At 38.2% G+C, this 17,113-nt stretch overlaps 4 protein-coding genes across 5 annotated transcripts; 3 read left to right on the top strand and 1 right to left on the bottom strand.

The window, feature by feature from the left end:
• The first annotated feature begins 3,142 nt into the window (after window positions 1-3,142).
• On the top strand, window positions 3,143-4,074 carry LOC131691508 (phosphomannomutase). Its single transcript, XM_058977988.1, has 2 exons — window positions 3,143-3,860; window positions 3,913-4,074. The coding sequence occupies exons 1-2, from the start codon at window positions 3,250-3,252 to the stop codon at window positions 4,055-4,057; spliced, it is 756 nt and encodes a 251-aa protein (XP_058833971.1). The 5' UTR covers window positions 3,143-3,249; the 3' UTR covers window positions 4,058-4,074.
• Window positions 4,075-4,081: 7 nt separating this feature from the next.
• Window positions 4,082-5,594, bottom strand: LOC131691507 (enoyl-CoA hydratase domain-containing protein 2, mitochondrial). Of its 2 annotated transcripts, XM_058977985.1 has the most exons (4): window positions 5,445-5,588; window positions 5,297-5,378; window positions 5,071-5,237; window positions 4,082-5,005 (listed from the first exon to the last, which is right to left on the bottom strand). In XM_058977985.1, exons 3-4 carry the CDS (start codon window positions 5,194-5,196, stop codon window positions 4,217-4,219), a joined length of 915 nt encoding a protein of 304 aa, XP_058833968.1. In that variant the 5' UTR covers window positions 5,197-5,237; window positions 5,297-5,378; window positions 5,445-5,588; the 3' UTR covers window positions 4,082-4,216. The 2 variants fall into 2 exon arrangements, with proteins under 2 accessions (XP_058833968.1, XP_058833970.1); XM_058977987.1 differs by having other exon boundaries at window positions 5,071-5,234; window positions 5,297-5,594.
• Window positions 5,595-5,929: 335 nt separating this feature from the next.
• Window positions 5,930-7,598, top strand: LOC131692799 (transcription factor grauzone-like). The gene is made up of 3 exons (XM_058980088.1): window positions 5,930-6,159; window positions 6,217-7,344; window positions 7,400-7,598. Exons 1-3 carry the CDS (start codon window positions 6,040-6,042, stop codon window positions 7,592-7,594), a joined length of 1,443 nt encoding a protein of 480 aa, XP_058836071.1. The 5' UTR covers window positions 5,930-6,039; the 3' UTR covers window positions 7,595-7,598.
• A 390-nt stretch (window positions 7,599-7,988) lies between these two features.
• On the top strand, window positions 7,989-10,395 carry LOC131691882 (zinc finger protein 226-like). Its single transcript, XM_058978568.1, has 3 exons — window positions 7,989-8,174; window positions 8,478-8,658; window positions 8,957-10,395. The coding sequence occupies exons 1-3, from the start codon at window positions 8,149-8,151 to the stop codon at window positions 9,635-9,637; spliced, it is 888 nt and encodes a 295-aa protein (XP_058834551.1). The 5' UTR covers window positions 7,989-8,148; the 3' UTR covers window positions 9,638-10,395.
• Window positions 10,396-17,113: the final 6,718 nt, after the last annotated feature.

The raw sequence follows: 17,113 nt of genomic DNA, 5'->3' as shown, positions 1-17,113 counted from the left end.
GCATGCCTCAGTTAGTATTCCGGCTCCAGTGACACAAACGATTCTAGTTAGAATCTGTTGTGTCACTGTTCAATTAAGGGTACTTTTTACAGATTTGAAAAGAAAATTGCTAGCTTTTACGAAAAATTCCGCCATTTTATGAGTAAATGAGTCGAAAAATTATCTGAAAAACTCAATGTATAGGTTAGGTATTTTTCGCATAGAATGTGTATGCAAATTTTTTAATAAATCGGTTAAGTAGTTTTTGAATGGCAGGTAACACTGCAAATTTTTTTCCAGAGACGTTCTACAGAAAGCTTCATCACCGAGTCGATTGTGGATATTTTTGCATGAAAAAATTACAGAATGTTATTGAAGTGATACATTATAACATACAAAAGTTTTGGTCAGTTCGCTTTACCAAAAGTTGTAAAAAAATCGCAAAAAAGTGATTTTTTACTAGCTGAAACCCTTACCCCTCACCCCCCTTAAATTGATAGTAACGGACCAACAGTAACAGATCCAAGACTAGGACGAAGTTTTCAATGAAAACCACGATTGAAGATGTTTCATTTAACGCTCAAATTGACAGCTTCACACTTCAAATTTTTAGAAGATCTAACAATGTTTTAGTCTACGACAATTCCATACTTCACTTGCGCAAGAGAAATTTTAAAAAGGTTCACAAGCTCGATATAAATTCAACGCATAATAATAACAACTAAAATTCTTCATCTCAGAGATTTTTAAATTTTACACAAGAATGCTCTACCTCTACTTGATTATGTTTCGAAATGTTTGTTACCCAATTTGCTTTTCCATTCTAATCTATTTCTTTTTCTGTAGAACAGAAACTAACTTGTTTAGACACCTTCATACACAATTTCTTCAATACCAGTTCGTTTAAATCAATTTACATTGTTGAGCATTTCGAATGCTCAACATAGAGTCCTCTTTTTCAAATATCGGACAAAACAGAAGTGTAGAATTTTAAAAGCTAGAATTATATTTATATTGTACGAAATTACAGCATGATTATTTGGAAAAATGTTCACATTCAATGTTCATGTTGGAAAATCTATAAACAATGCAAAAACTGATTTTTAGACATTCTGTTAAGAAAAAATTTAATGTTTATGTCAGAGAGAATCATCAATATGGAGCGCCTAAGAGAACTAATCAAATTTTAAGAAGCGTGATGAATGAAAAAAAATTGAAGACACGTCAATAAAAATTAAGTAAAAATATTGGGAAGTCTTATTAGTGTCGCATGTATTTTCGTGCCTTATTCGTCGATCGGTAGTCGAACGAGAAGCATGAGCATACGCGATCAGTGGGAGCAGTGTGAAGAAGGTATTCTATGTTTTTGGCGCTCATATGTAGTTGCGAATGTAATTTTTGTTTTTATTTTCAGAATGCGCTATGTTAGGATGTTCGTATCCCAAAATTTAGTGCTTCGCGGGGAGCTTGACAAGAAAATTGTTTTACTGGAATTACGGTTTACTGTTCAACACCCCAGCGAACCTAGTAATTAAAACTTTAAGTGCAGTTCGGATACTATATCAATCGGTGTTGTTGAAATCCGCATTAATTTCACCACAACCACAAATTGGCTGCCTCAAAAGAATTTTTATAGCTGCTTTCTTCGAATGTTTTCTGTCCCGAAATATGACGGATATCGACCAGTATAGATTTCATTGTTCATCACAATGTGAACTGTCTGATTTGTTAAGTTAATGTATTTAGTAAAGTCTTGGGTTGAGTTTTGACTTTGTCTCATCGGTTTTATATATTTAGGTTATTATTAAAGGTACTGTATAATTGATAAAAGGCTGGTGATATTTGGGAGGTAACCTAATTAACATCTGCACTGATGTACGTCCAAAAGAAAAGAGAACGTTCTTTCTGTTTATTGCTGACAGTTTCACTTAATCCTATGTTTTGTTTCGTTTACGTGGGCCATACTTCTGAATAACATTCGACCAGCGAATACATCATGAGGTACGTTCACGCAAACTTTACACTGAACGCTTTTGATAAGCAATACATTACAGTTCTTCCCCTTTTAAACAAAAAGGTGTTACAAATAGAAAAGCTACTAAAGATGTCCGATTTGACATTTATCAAACAAGTTAAATGATTAAATAATTTCATAACACTGCATTCACAGACTATTTGTACTTTCTTACTACAATCAGCTACACACAATATTCGATCCATGGCATTTGCCATTCGATTGTATTGCAATTCGCAAATGGCTGAGATCATTAAATCTACCAACGTATGGTGTAGTTCAACGGGTTGCACCATTATTTCCAGCTTCATTGTATTTTCCGTTACTCCACATCAGCAATATTACATCAGATGATTGGCACGACAATTATCGTGTTCAAAATATCGGGTTGGTTTTCGATGCGCCGTATGCAGCATTTTATTTAACCTAACCTCTTGGTTTTCCAATTTTAGTTAATAAAAACTACTAAACAACTACTTTTTTCACCATCCGCTTCCCTCGTCGCCATTTTTATATATGTAGGTTATTATTAAAGGTACTGTATAATTGATAAAAGGCTGGTGATATTTGGGAGGTAACCTAATTAACATCTGCACTGATGTACGTCCAAAAGAAAAGAGAACGTTCTTTCTGTTTATTGCTGACAGTTTCACTTAAGCCTATGTTTTGTTTCGTTTACGTGGGCCATACTTCTGAATAACATTCGACCAGCGAATACATCATGAGGTACGTTCACGCAAACTTTACACTGAACGCTTTTGATAAGCAATACATTACAATCGGTATATCAGAACTCCTGCTCAAACGGGACTTCACGTTTGATCAGTCGTTTACTTCACCAATAGCTTCCATCATGGATCTAAATTATTCCGGCTCTAAGTTAGTGTCGGATTCTGAAGAGATGTCGAAGCTCAACCCATGACTTTATTAAGTTAGGATTTGAGCCCTTCATGCACAAATTATTTTCGCCAAAGTTGTGCCAAGCCATTCACACCATGAACTCGAAATCAAAAATTGGTAAAATCCCCTCGTTCGCAAGAAAAGCCTTTTCTACCGAAAGGGCCTACTAGGTGTCAAACTTGTACACGTATTCCTCGCCTACAAGTATAATATGACACGAGCTGGGTACACAATAGCGACAATATGTGGTAGTATCAGTTTGTTTACACGGATTATTGCATATTATAGCAACAACCAAAAGACGATAGCTGTGAGCTCAGTTCTTAGCGGTCTTGCTGCACACCCGCACGTACAAGATGGCACTCAGCAGAGAAGACATACTGCTGCTGTTTGACGTGGATGGGACGTTAACTAAACCACGGGTTGCAATCGATGACGAGTTCAAACAGTTTCTGTACAATGAAGTTCGTCCCAGGGCTACGATCGGTGTCGTCGGAGGGTCCGATCTGGAGAAAATGTTTGAACAGTTGAACGGGCGCGAAATTCTGGAGAAGTTCGATTACGTCTATCCGGAAAATGGTCTGTTGCAGTACGAAAAAGGTGCGGAAGTGGGGAGAGTGTCGATTGCCGTGCATTTAGGAGAGGAAGTGCTACAACGATTTATAAATTTCGTTCTGCATTATCTCTCAGAACTGAACATTCCAGTAAAAAGAGGAACGTTTATTGAGTTCCGGAATGGTATGCTGAATGTTAGTCCTATAGGAAGGAATTGTTCCGCGGAGGAAAGGAAGGAATTCTTTGAGTATGATAAAACGAATCACATTAGACAGCAGATGATCGACGTGTTAAGGAAAGAGTTTAGAGATGTTGATTTAACGTATAGCATTGGAGGCCAAATCAGCTTTGATGTCTTTCCGAACGGTTGGGATAAGACCTACTGTTTGAAGCATGCCACCAAAGGGACCAGGTAATATATTTACTGTTCAATGATGATTGGCAAATATTAACATTTCTCACAGTTTTAAGGAAATTCATTTCTTTGGTGATAAAACCGATCCCGGTGGAAACGATTATGAAATCTTTATGGATTCTCGAACGATTGGACACAAGGTTACTAGCCCTGAAGACACGAAACGTCAGTTGAAAGAACTGCTTAACATTTGAGTTTCCATAGCATTTATTGTACATAAAATCGTTAATCTGATCTCGTAACAAAATATCAAAAACAATCTGGTCGGCTACAATAGATAAATGCACGTTTGTATCACATAACGTTAGTTCCCTGTCATAGTGCGGTTATTAGCATTATCAAAAAATTTCCGACTATTCTCCAATGTATTTGGGTTTCCTTTTCTCCGAGAACGCTTTGAGCCCTTCCAGGCGATCTTTTGTTGGGATAACTTGCGCATAGCAAGCTTCCTCGATAGCACATCCGGATGCCAAATCAACCTGTAGTCCTTTGTCAATCGCTCGCTTTGCCATTCGAACTCCGACCGGTCCGTTCGGGACAATTTCCATCGCCAGTTGTAGGGCCTTCTGATATGCAGCATCTCCGCAATCGTTCGGTTCCACGGCATGATTAACAATGCCCAAGGTTTGAGCTTCCTTTCCGCTTACTTGCCGTGCGGTGAAGATAAGTTCCTTGGCAATGGCCGGGTTTAAGATCCTTGGCAGGCGCTGAGTACCTCCTGCTCCAGGAATTATTCCCAGCTTAGTCTCAACCAGGCCGAGAGTAGCATCGTTCGAAACGACTCTCATATCGCAGGCTAATGCCATCTCTAACCCACCTCCAAGAGCAGGACCATCAATGGCAGCGATAACTGGCGCCGGCATATGTTCGATACTGGTCATCATCAGTCGCAGTTTAGACACGAAACGTCCCACTTCTTGCGGACTCATGGTGACCCGTTCTTTCAAATCTGCTCCAGCACAGAAGATTCCTGGCACTAGGCTACGGAGTATCACCACTCGAACATTTTTGTCGTGGGCCAGCACGTCAATCGATTCCAACAGCTTATTGACGAGGGAATTGCTGAAGGCATTTCTTGCTTTTGGGCGATTCAGTCCTAGAATGGCGATACCTTGCTTGTCATCCTCGGTGAGATAGGTGAGCTGTGGAAAGCATCGCAAAATGGAAGACCTATACAAACGTTCTGTGGTATAATTTGACCTATTACCTGTAGTTCTTGCCCATCTGCTGGATTAGACGATGCAAGGCGTAGTTTCGAAATCGAGAACGATCGCACCAATTGAGTATCTATTCTGCTCAACAAGTTGATCTTTCTAGCCAGCGAGAGAAACATCTTGTTTTACGTAATGTGTTAGTAGTGCGTGAACGTTTCTTCTGGAACCAAATTTCGATTAAAACTGGCAGAAAAAGGTAGGATTACCAAAAAAACTTACATAAGGATGATTTAAACAATTTGCCCGATTTGTTTTGATGAGATAACCGCACACCGAAAGGGTACTAGTATAATGATATAGACTGGTGAAATAAAAACACCGTATAGCAATGTTTTCGAATGCCGAAATGCTAGTACAGCTATTTTACTGATAAAAATTAGTTGTGCGGAACACTCGAACTCAGGCGTGCTGATACTTTTATTTTATGTAAAATTAATTCAAATATATTGGAAAACTTCACACAATTTGTTTACTATTTAAGACTCATAAACAAGACACTTTCAACTTATATCCCCACTGCAAACTACCTGCCCTGCACTGCTGATTGTCAAATACCAAATCATAAACACCACAGTTCTTGCTAATGTCATGAAATTTAAAACAAGCTGTCAACAAAAAAACGCACCGATCCACCTAATGATACTACTACAACTGTCTGATACATTCACTGCTAATATAGGTAGTAATTATTCGATCTATAACCCAAAACTTTTTTACTAATATTGCAGTCAGCACTTACACCTTAAAATAACTTTTCCTAAAGTTGTAACTATAATTAACCCCTGCGGGTAATAAATATGTATTCGCAATTCGAACGAAATTTAATGTTTCGAACTCATCGCTTAACCTTTCTTTAATGAGGCAAACGTAACATCTTAGAGCAAAACATACAATAATAGTGCGTGAATAAACCGATCTGTGCTGATTATTTGTTCAGAAAGCTACGTCGCCAACTATTAATAATGGAACGTGCGGGGAATTGCAACTTTTGCAACACGATAGATCCGCCAGATATAGAAACCATAAACCCCAATTCAACAAATAAAATACAAGAAGTTGTGATTAAACATTTTTGGTTCACCGTAAGCAGATGCAAATTATGTTCTATATCCTACTCTAACGGAGTACACAAATTTCAGCTAGATGATCTGAAGAACTTTCAGATTTGCTCCGAATGTAGAGACAAACTCTTGGCTTTCCATAATTTCTACTGTCAGGTGGAGAATTTGTATCACAAGAAACTGCCGAAGATCGAAACTGCTACCGAACCGGAAACTACCAAGCAGCACAGCCCCGAACCGGAATATGAAGAGATTCATTTCGAAGTAGAGGGAATTACAATAAAATCGGAAGTAAATGATTCCTTTCTCAACGAAGAAAGTGACTCTAAACTCGAGGATGAATCTTACACTCCGACAGACATACAGGATAGCGATGAGCAGCAATTGGTGGATGATAGGGACAAAGAATCTCCTGAGCACCGTGTGACAGACGATGATATCAAACTGTACTGCCAAATGAATTGTGAGCTGTGTTCAGAGCGTTTTGAAGCTTTCAACCAACTGAAGAAACATTACAGCCGAATCCATAACAAAAAGGGATTCGTAAAATGTTGCAATTTACGCTTCGGTGACGCAAAAAGGCTCAAGGAACACATAAAAGTTCATATCAATCCCAGCAGCTTCCAATGTGACAAATGTGACAAGAATTTCTGCTCGAAACGCAGTCTACGGTGCCACCAGTTGGTGATACATTTACCAGACGATCAGAAATTATTTCGCTGTAATATCTGCTCCAAGAAGTATGCTAAACAGTACCAGCTCAACCAACATCTGAACACGCATACAATCGAAGCAAAGGAAGAAAACGAACTTTTGTGCCCCCAATGCCAAAAACCATACTATAGCAAAGGAGCATTACGATTTCACATACAAAGCATTCACGAACGAGCACACGAGGTCCTGTGCGATATATGTTCGAAAATATTCAAAACTAGAAGCGCCCTGACACACCATCGAGCGGATCATTTCAGAACCGAGCGCGTCCAATGCCCGACCTGCGGCAAATGGTTGAAGAATGAGAACTCACTGAAGAAGCATATGATTCGGCATAAGGAGGAAAAACTGGTCATCGAATGTGACATTTGTGGGAAGCGATCGCCCAGTTCGCATGCTTTGAAGAAACACATCAAAGATCAGCACACGAGCGAAAGAGCTTACCAGTGTACTCTGTGTGAAAAGGCATTCAAAAGACCGATAGCGTTGAAGGTAAGTTGAACAGAAACGATGGAAGCGTGTTGTAGTAACGAATGACTTTTTTTAGGAACACATGGCAACTCATACCGGGCAGTTGTTGTACTCGTGTGTTCATTGTGGAAAAGAGTACAACTCGTCAGCTAATCTTTGTTCGCATCGCAAGAAGGCACATCCAGTGGAGTGGCGCGAGTATCAGCATAAAAAAGAAGTCAATGGCGTTGTAGCTTATTGTATTAATTCAAATAATAAGAAAAATATATGAGATCCTATACATAGAACCGTAAGAAGTTTTAATTAGAAAATATAAAAAGAGGCTAATAGTGTTGTTCAAATGAATTCTCGATAAACGTCAATTCGGTTCGAATTAAGGGAGGGAGCTTTTTCGAATACCACACTTCAATGTTAGTTCAATTTTCAGCTCAACCTAATATATTACATCACACATAGAATTTGCTCTAGTAACTAGTTGAAAACATTTTAGTTACCCTTTAGTGAAAGTTAGTGAATCCAAACTGCCCATTGAAAACATTCACTAGCACCATTATGAATGAATCGTATACGAAAGAACACAACAAATGTTGAATTACAATCTGTCAATGAAACCTTACAACGGGCGATTTTTTTCTTATAAGAAAAGTGGAAGATTTTTCTTCTATGTACAAGCGACACCGTCCAAGTATACAAGCATTCAACACAGCAAGAAAAAGCGAATCGACAGTGCCGTGACTTTGTGGTTTATTTACCAACCACTAAGCCCTTTAAACTAGTCAAACCTACGACAGGATCGTTGCTGTGGCGCGCTCCAGCTTGCCGGTGATGGATGTGGAGCAGCACCAGACTAGGTAGGTTGTAAAATTTGATAATTGTGCAAAAAAAAGTTCCAGCCCTAGCACTGAGCCATCGGCAGGAGAACAAAGATGTCGAAATCAATTTTCTCTCCACACACTCGCTTTGACTGCTTGTTCGTTCGTTCTTCTTTTCATCTCCACATACTACTGCGCGCCAGTATTGCGTACTGGCTCCCTCCTGTGGTGCTTGTATACATTTGTCTACTCTTTCACCCCCCTAGTGATCACTTGCAGCACAAAATGTGCGATTCCTAAACACTAACTATGGGGTGACGGCGGATGTTTTTCTTTTTTCAGAAAAGATTCCCAATCAACTGTAGCACCGAATCATGGCGAACAAAACACGACGACGGGAACCAGTGATAGTAAATGTCTTATGTGCTTGTTACCCTTCGACGAGCTGGGCTCGATCGAAACAGAATCACCGGAAGAGCTGAAGCGAATAGTCGAGAATGCATATAAGATTGCCAAAATTGAGGTGAGCAGTATGATCATTTTTATCCTGTTTCCATTAACTACTATATCATTAAACATCCAATGTTAAGCATGTGCATGTGTACTCACCTGACGAATTGTAATCTAGTGATCCCTTCCGCATCTTGTATATTGTCGCAATTGTTCTGATATCATGTAATATCACTACGTCTACACAAGTTTCTCAATAATTCCATTTCCTTTCGTAACAATCCCAACTATAGTAACTTCTATTCATCGGATTTGAACCTGAAATTAAATAAAAACAATTAAACGTAATCAAATTTTTCGTACTATTGCAGCTATGTCCCATTGGTGGTAAAATCGGACCCCTCTGCGGTGGTTGTCGTGCCAAACTGGGCTACGACTTCGACGAGGACGCATACTATGAAATGATTAGCAAAATGTACACCGACGCAAGTCCACCCAGCGGTTATCCGGTGTTCATGAGCAACGGCATTCCGGTACACATAGGCATACCCCCCACGGAAAGTCCCGATTCGCCAACCGGTCCGCTATTGGATGCCGCATGCGGGACTTTTGTTGTAACCGAATTCGGCCGGGATGAATCGGCAGATAAGTCGTCCGATTTGAAGTGCGTCGTATGTTCCAAAGTATTCAACTTCAAATCAACGCTACGACTGCACATTCGAAGCCATCACAATAGTGCGCTACGTGAACCTGAACCGCACAAGCAACCACGAAAACCCCGAATGTACGAGTGCACGGAGTGCAACCTTAGTTTCAAACTGAAGTACGACTACGATAAACACCAGGCCATGCACAACAGAGCAAATCTGTTTCAATGTGAAGTATGCTACAAATTGTTCAAACACAAGTCCTACTATCTAATGCACCGGAATGCAAAGCGGTGCAAGGCACTTCCGTTGAATCTTAGTACCGGTTCCGTCAGTAGAGTAAGCCCCAACCAGCAGCGACAGGAAGTCGGTACCCTCAGTGAGGGTATCAGAAATACCAGCTAAAAGCACTCGTTTACATTAGGTCCTAGAAAATCCTATTTTTGAAACGGAACAAGCTTCTTTCGTTTTCGCCATAACACACCATAGATGTATGTGTTTTAACTATATTAACATTAGCATATACTAATAGATGTATTGGCGGCTGAGAGGTGCAGAGGAAAAAGATTCGTTACCAACCAATTGGTTTAAGTTCCTTATCATATGTCCAATCCGTATTGGCTCAAATCAAAGATATTTTTTAAGGCCCACCGATTTTACGTTGTACCAGATTGTGATCAAAACCAATATTAATTTATTTATTTATCCAAAGAAACGTTAACTAACATCTCGTCTGCATCGCCGGCTTCGCCGACAATTTCTGGTCTCTTCGTTTTAGTCACTAATTGTAAATGGGGATAAAATACCAAAGCAAATCACACAATAGAAACCGGTAGAGTTAAGTGCTAGTCCATAAGACAGCAAACAGTAAACTATTTATTAGATCTTCTCTTCTGTATTCCTAATTCAAACATAAAACTACTAGTATTCAAGTGGAACAATAAAAACTAACCGAACTGGAAGCCATGTTCGGCATCTGTAAGAAGATTGTATCTTTTGTGGCACATCGAATCTTCAACTATAGATGGTAGAACTGCCACTTGAAGACCAAAAACTCGTATAATGTGTCATTGTGATGAAACAAATTGTAAAACTACGTTTGAGGTTAGTACTAGAATACTACATTTTACCTTCAAAGAAATAAATGTAAAAATCTATATCAACGATACTAATTTTGACAACCAACGGCGCAAACTATGTTCTTATGAAAGAAAATTATCTTAAAAACTATTGAAATCATTGGAAAACACGTTGCGGTTTCACCTTGTAAAAAATTGAACTCTTTCCGTTATCGGCAACTAGCAGGACCCACATGTCCCCCTTCAACCAATGAAAACGGACCATATCCGGCCCAGTACCAACCCACACCTTCAACCCTTCAACTATGACTTGGAATTATAGGGATATGAACCTTTTTTGGCCCTCCTAGAGAGATTGTCGCACTATTTCGTTAATTGAGATTTTCGATACGCCTTCAATGGATGATGTGGCTATAAATGGGTATCAATACCTTTGTTTCATTCCTAACAACAAGTAGAACAAACACGGCATAAAAATGATAAAATATTTGTGCAACGAAACCTCCAAATCAGAAAACCAAGTCCGCCGCTCATTGGTATGACTTCAAATGGGTGGGATCAAAATAAACTCCTTACCCTATACTGCCGCTAGAAGCATAATTGTCCCTTGTGTATAGGCATTCCCATAACACATGGTACAGTTATGCTTCTAGCGGCAGTATATTTATTATATAAATTCCCTTTCAGCGTTCAGGTGTCTAAAGCACCTTCAAAAACTTAAAAAAAATCGATTTGTTGTGATTGTGATACCTTCTTAACGGCTACTACAATTTTTCGTAGCTAATTTCTTCTAGTGTTTCAATACCGTTGGTAAATTCGCACTATGGACTAGATCGTCAGCGCGTAGTTTTGATATATGTAAATGCAGGCACGAAAATCTTCGATCGCAGAATGATATCATACCCAAATCGGTAAATCATTTCTCGCGTAATTTTTGGAAACAACGAAACTTAAAATGTCCAGATGTCCCGGATTAGGTGGGATAGGCCCAGATTTTAAGTCCCACATAACCAAACGCCCCGGAAAGTGTCCCGCATTCTCTAATATGCGAATTTTTATTCCAAAATATCAATCTTGTGCATTCATATTGCACAAAACGCTCAAAAACGGTTTTGAGAGCGTTGCTGCCTAATCTCCGAACAACTTGAGGAACGTGCAAATTCAGCCAACTTAATCGAATTCTCTCGGTACCTATGTCTACCACTAGTATGAGTCAGCTCATGAATCTTTGCGGAAAATATCTTTGTTTTACAGAATTTGCAGAAATTTCTGGGAAACCTACATCTGTAATAAATTGCTTGACCGCGTCCCGCATTCATCCCGACAGCTTCTTGTCACTTTAGCCCTTCGCAGACCAGGTAAGAATAAAAGGCGCTGAAGACCAGGTGAGGTAGTATCCAACCCTATATATTCGAATGCACAAAAATACTTTTCATCAATCTATTCTCAATAGTTCAAATTTACTTTTGTTATATTCACTCACTCCAAACGCATGCGCTAGCATGCAACCAATAGAACATGGGGTCGAATACGACCCAACCTGTGTATGTTATGTAATAACGCCGTAGTAATTGTAAGAGAAAGTAAACAAATAGAAGCACTCATTTGCGGTTACATTGTTTTCAAAAATCATGCGAGTATTGACTGAGCAATATTTTACTCTACAACAAAATTCAGAGAGCAAAGTGATCTAAAATTTGTGGAGCTAGTTTTTAGATAAATGTCAGTGTAACATTGTAATTTAAATTTTGCCAATGAGTTCATGATAGCAATTATAACCGAAAATATCCTATATTATCATAAGTTATACTTTGAGTTATCACATTGACAGCGGATGACTACTGTTAGTGTATTTAGTAGATAAAATTAAATTAAAGGTAATTGTTTACTTTAGCTACTTTTTCCCCTGTGAGTGGAAAACATGTTTTTCTTTCGTGAATATGTTAGTTTAGTGTTGCAGATTCATAAAAAAAAAGCGGAAAGCGAAAATTTTTAATAATTTATTAATGAGACTAAAAATAAGTTCTACCTACTAACCTTGCACATAGGGTTATTGTGCTCCCGAAAGTAAGGTTTTTGCCGAAGCTAGTTTAATGCGACTATGCCGCATAGCCGACTCCAAGGATCCGAAGCGGCGCAAAGCCGCTGAGGATCCGCTGGACGAGCCTTCCTTGTACTTGTCATCAGAAACGTAAACAAACCTGTAATCCACTCGTTTGCCCGGTATACTCAAACATAGGGGCTATCTCTAGTTTAAGTCCGACTGAGCGGCAGCGAAGTCGGACAGCACCCAATTGAAACGATGTGGCGTAGCCACATTAGGCAGTGACAATAATTTAATTTTTGCCGATGACTACAATCCTATTGTTACTTAATAAAACATTGTTAATGCCTAATGTGGCTACGCCACATCGATTTTTTTCTCATGCTGTCCGACTTCGCTACCGCTCAGTCGGACTTAAACTATGGATAGCCCCTATGTTTGAGTATACCGGGCAAACGAGTGGATCACAGGTTCGCTTACGTTTCCGATGACGAGTACGAGGACTACGGCTCTGCGGCATAGCCGCATTAAACTAGCTTCGCCAAAAACCTTACTTTCGGGAGCACAATAACCCTATGAACAAAGTTCTTAGGTACAACTTACTTTAAAGCTACTTAATGAATTATTAAAAATTTTCGCTTTCCGCTTCATTTTTATGAATCTACAACACTAATCTAGCATATTCACGAAAGAAAAACATGTTTTTCACTTACAGGGGGAAAAGTAGCTAAAGTAAACAATTACCAAATTAAATGTTATGGACTTACCCCGACTGCATGCCCCTGTGTTAGTCATAATTTTTATCTCGATCAGGATGTAGTTAGCAGAATCATATTTGACATCCTTTTGAGGCAAAACTTGCTAAAAAGTAAAACGGAGTACATATATGTAATGCATTAGTCCTCTCAGTAATTAAAATAGTTTGGTTCATTACCTGAAAAATTATTTCAGCTACCAGATTTTAATTAACACTAAAAAAATACAATGCCCGTTCAACGTATTGTTCTTGCATCACATTTATTCCGGTCATCAATAATTATTAAACTCCCTTAATAAGTCAGAATAGGCTGATTACCCCACATGTACTGCATATACATGTCCCATACCAGTTCATCAAGCAGATTTTCAATTGGAAGCTGATATCGCAATACTCCGAGGACCATTTCGAAAATGTTTGAGAAACCACAGCAGAGATCGAACATAAATTTGGACGGATTTGTAGTTTTAATGAATTTTACTCGTTTTAAAACAGGCGCACTAAATAAAACTTTAACTGATTCACAAATTCGAATACGCAAAAATATTGTAAAACACTGAAACAAAATGTTCTTTTCCAAATTGGACCACTTGTATACACCAAGATGATAAAATATAAAGGCGTTAATATTTGTCGTTTTTCATGACGCGCTCCAAAATTTGGTTGTTTATTTCAGCAAAATTTTGCCGAATTTTTATCGGTAGAAAATTTAAACAATCTAACATACTGATAGTTCAGCTATTTGAATTTAAATTATTTGACAAATTCATGTCTTTGAAAATTCAAATATTTTTATTGTTAAATTTAAAGCGCAATAACGGCAGTCCAGCCTGGAATACTGAGAATTTAGTGATTGTGCTATCAATTTGACAATTTAAATTGCTGATTCGGATTCGGTTTCACAAACAAACAACCTGGTAGCTTGTGCCGCAATATGCCACGATGTGCCATGATGTTCAGTAAAACATAAGCAATGGTTGCAATGATTATTTAACTACACTTTGTTGACAGTTTTTGGGTTTTCAGAAGTGTGCCTCAGTGTGCCACACATTGTAGTAACGAGTGAAATGATCGTGTTTTACTATGAATCGTAATCTTATATCGTGTTATCGTAAGTGATACAGTGTGTATGGCACATTGTTCTAAGCGACTCACCCCTTGATTCAATACAAATCGCTGATGTTTCGGTCACTTGGATTACTAAAACTTTCAGCTGACGAAAATTCAACAAAAAATTTGCTGACTTTCGACGAAGAGAAATGGTGTAAGGGACCTGCGGATAAATGTTTTCTTTTTTCTGTTAAGTTCATCTCGCACAGCCTCTCTTCCTGCTTCACATATTTCAAACAGATTGGCTTCATTCGACAATTCTCCCTTATCAATTGCATATGTCGTTAAATCCGCGGGTCCCGTCCCAGATATTTATCAGAAAAACTCTAGAAAAAGAGAGCTGCGGAGACTTCATTTTGGATCGATTAGATTCGCGTTTAGCTGTCAAAAAACGAATCCAATCGAGCATTGCCTATCCTTATAACATTGGACGTGTTGCCGTACAAAGCCGGAGCATACGTTTCCAAAAATGCTGTTTGTATCACCGCAGTTCTCTTTCTAGAGTTTTTTCTAATATTTACTATTTCTAGTTTGTTTTAGAGTACGCTAGGTCCCGGTCAAACCATTCGGAATTTGATTCGGAATCCTGAATGGAGTCAGTATGGATTCCAACTCAAATGATTCTGAAACCGATTGAGTCAGATTCGGTTGTTGCATTTGAGTTGGAATCCATACTGACTCCTTTCAGACATCCGAACCGGTTCCGGAATGGGTTTAACTGGGGTAGAGTGCGGCCAACATGAATTTGACGTGTCCCACACTAAACATAATCGACACGATAAAACCATATGCAATTAAACATCACTTTGTTAAAAGGAAAAAGAAATGATTTCCCTTTGAATTTCACATGGAAATCCATTAAAAAGCATTTCATATGGTGTTTCAAATTAAATTCAAACAAATTCCACGTGAATACGACATATTTATCCAGTAAGAACTTTCCATATGATTTTCGCATGAAAAACCTGTAGTGCATTTCTACGTGTAAAACAATTGATTTCACCAATTCTTCTGCCAATGAAATCTATACGCAAAACAAAGTGATATTCACGTGTAATTCATTTGGAAAATTTAGTCAATGGTATTTCTTATGATTTTGATGTGCTTTTTACACCTTGTTCGAATGAATTTCATTTGAAAACCATATTTCCCACACTCGAATGTATATTCAAGTGGCAACCGTGTGCATTTCATGTGTTCGTGGATTGAAATAATTCAATAGATGTCCACATGATGTTAACGTGTTAAGTTTTTTCAGTGTAGAGAGCAGAAATCTATCATATTTCTCTTGTGAAGACCTAAGACAAGACATGATCGCTGCTGTTCCAATTTTACGTCCGAAACTTCCAGCTCCTGATTGGTTGATTCTGACAAATGTAACTGTCGACAATCAACTTGCCCATCATCTACACCGGCTGGACTTTTGTTGCGCACGCAGGAAATACTAGAAAAATCAAAAGACGCAAGTTCACTATTTCGATTTTCAACTGTAAAAGAAAACAGCAAAAGTTTGAACACACAACTTCCCAGTACGGACTAATTGAATCTTACTTTATGCAATTTGTGATTGTTCACCAGATGGGCTTCAACGCTCGTTGACATGGCATGCTAGTGCAGTAACCGACCGAATTTGCACTCCGATAACGCTTCTGGGTTCTTGCCTAGTTACGCAATACACACCTTTTCTATTTTCACTGTTGATTCTTTCGTATTCTAGTAGTGTCCTTTTGGCGCAAAGCTTTGCAACATCAGTTGCCCTAGATCCAATCATAGTGATCGATCATGGAGTTCAGAACCTGATTCCGATCAGTTCACGGTTGAACAACCTGCAAATAAAAAAGATTACAAGATATCGCCTAAAGTTTAAAATTTAATTATGCTTCTTGCTAGAGTTTTGAAAACCAACAATTTTCGACGAAGTGAACAAACGGGACATCAAAAATTCACTGCAAGAAAAAAATGAAGAACGTCATTTTTGAGCATAATGGAATGGTGAAAAAAACAATAACTTTATTATTACAGTAAAAATGCGGTTTACTGTAAAAATGTTGTAAATGCATTGTTCCTACAATTGATGCTGACATGCTTTTCTGTTCGGCTATTCATATGTTTGTCGAGATTTAAGAGATGGCGCTGCTTGGGTGGTGGCTAACGTGAATTAAAATGTATTGTGCTATAATATTGCAGTTGTAAAAAAGATACATATTTCATGCAGAAAAAATATGGGAAAAGTTTTTAAAAGTTTATAAAGCTACTTATTTAAAAAACTTCAAGTAACATCTAAAAAACTGTTTGGCCTCCATACACTAAAAAAATCCAAACGTTAGTTATATTGACTTCAAACCACTTAAAATTCATATGCAGAAGACATTCTAATGTTATCACGCGCACACATACCTTCTATGTGTCAACTGTATAAAATATGTATGCATACACATAAGTTATATCTGCATATTGTTATAGTATCGGGTTTTATGTGCCTTATAGCTATGAAATGTGAATGTAAGATTAATATTTCTTGTAAATACACACATTAGGTTTATATGCCAGCAAATAGTGTCTATATACCTCCGCTAATTGCAAAAATCTATGTGTAAAATCAATAGGCATAACGTTTACATTTTTTTGAGTGTACATTCTACCAACTAGCTTTCACCAAGAGAAAAGTTTAAATCGAGGTTAAAATTCTTTTTCTCACAACTCTCTGTTTCACTCGTTTTGACAGCAGATTTCCACATCTGCTAACATCTGATCCGAAAACCGATTCATTCAGAATGGGTTGTTGCATTTGGGCTGGAGCTTTAACCAAATACAAATACAAATTTGTATTTGGCTTTAACATAAATCAGCCCACATTCCTAAACTCATTACAGTAATTTACTGGGATGAGG

Source organism: Topomyia yanbarensis, chromosome 3 (assembly GCF_030247195.1).
Source record: "Topomyia yanbarensis strain Yona2022 chromosome 3, ASM3024719v1, whole genome shotgun sequence".
NCBI lineage: Eukaryota > Metazoa > Arthropoda > Insecta > Diptera > Culicidae > Topomyia > Topomyia yanbarensis.
Note: the sequence above shows the minus strand (reverse complement) of the source record. Positions and strands in the feature narration are given on the sequence as shown.

Excerpts from the sequence above, each read along its gene's own strand:
- LOC131691508 (XM_058977988.1), top strand. The coding sequence starts at position 3,250 with ATGGCACTCAGCAGAGAAGACATACTGCTGCTGTTTGACGTGGATGGG. Across the intron at positions 3,861-3,912 it reads CATGCCACCAAAGGGACCAG|TTTTAAGGAAATTCATTTCT; the intron begins GTAATATATTTA and ends CATTTCTCACAG.
- LOC131691507 (XM_058977987.1), bottom strand. The coding sequence starts at position 5,196 with ATGTTTCTCTCGCTGGCTAGAAAGATCAACTTGTTGAGCAGAATAGAT. Across the intron at positions 5,006-5,070 it reads CAGATGGGCAAGAACTACAG|CTCACCTATCTCACCGAGGA; the intron begins GTAATAGGTCAA and ends TGCTTTCCACAG.
- LOC131692799 (XM_058980088.1), top strand. The coding sequence starts at position 6,040 with ATGGAACGTGCGGGGAATTGCAACTTTTGCAACACGATAGATCCGCCA. Across the intron at positions 6,160-6,216 it reads TTAAACATTTTTGGTTCACC|CTAGATGATCTGAAGAACTT; the intron begins GTAAGCAGATGC and ends CACAAATTTCAG. Across the intron at positions 7,345-7,399 it reads AAAGACCGATAGCGTTGAAG|GAACACATGGCAACTCATAC; the intron begins GTAAGTTGAACA and ends GACTTTTTTTAG.
- LOC131691882 (XM_058978568.1), top strand. The coding sequence starts at position 8,149 with ATGGATGTGGAGCAGCACCAGACTAG. Across the intron at positions 8,175-8,477 it reads GTGGAGCAGCACCAGACTAG|AAAAGATTCCCAATCAACTG; the intron begins GTAGGTTGTAAA and ends TTCTTTTTTCAG. Across the intron at positions 8,659-8,956 it reads ATAAGATTGCCAAAATTGAG|CTATGTCCCATTGGTGGTAA; the intron begins GTGAGCAGTATG and ends GTACTATTGCAG.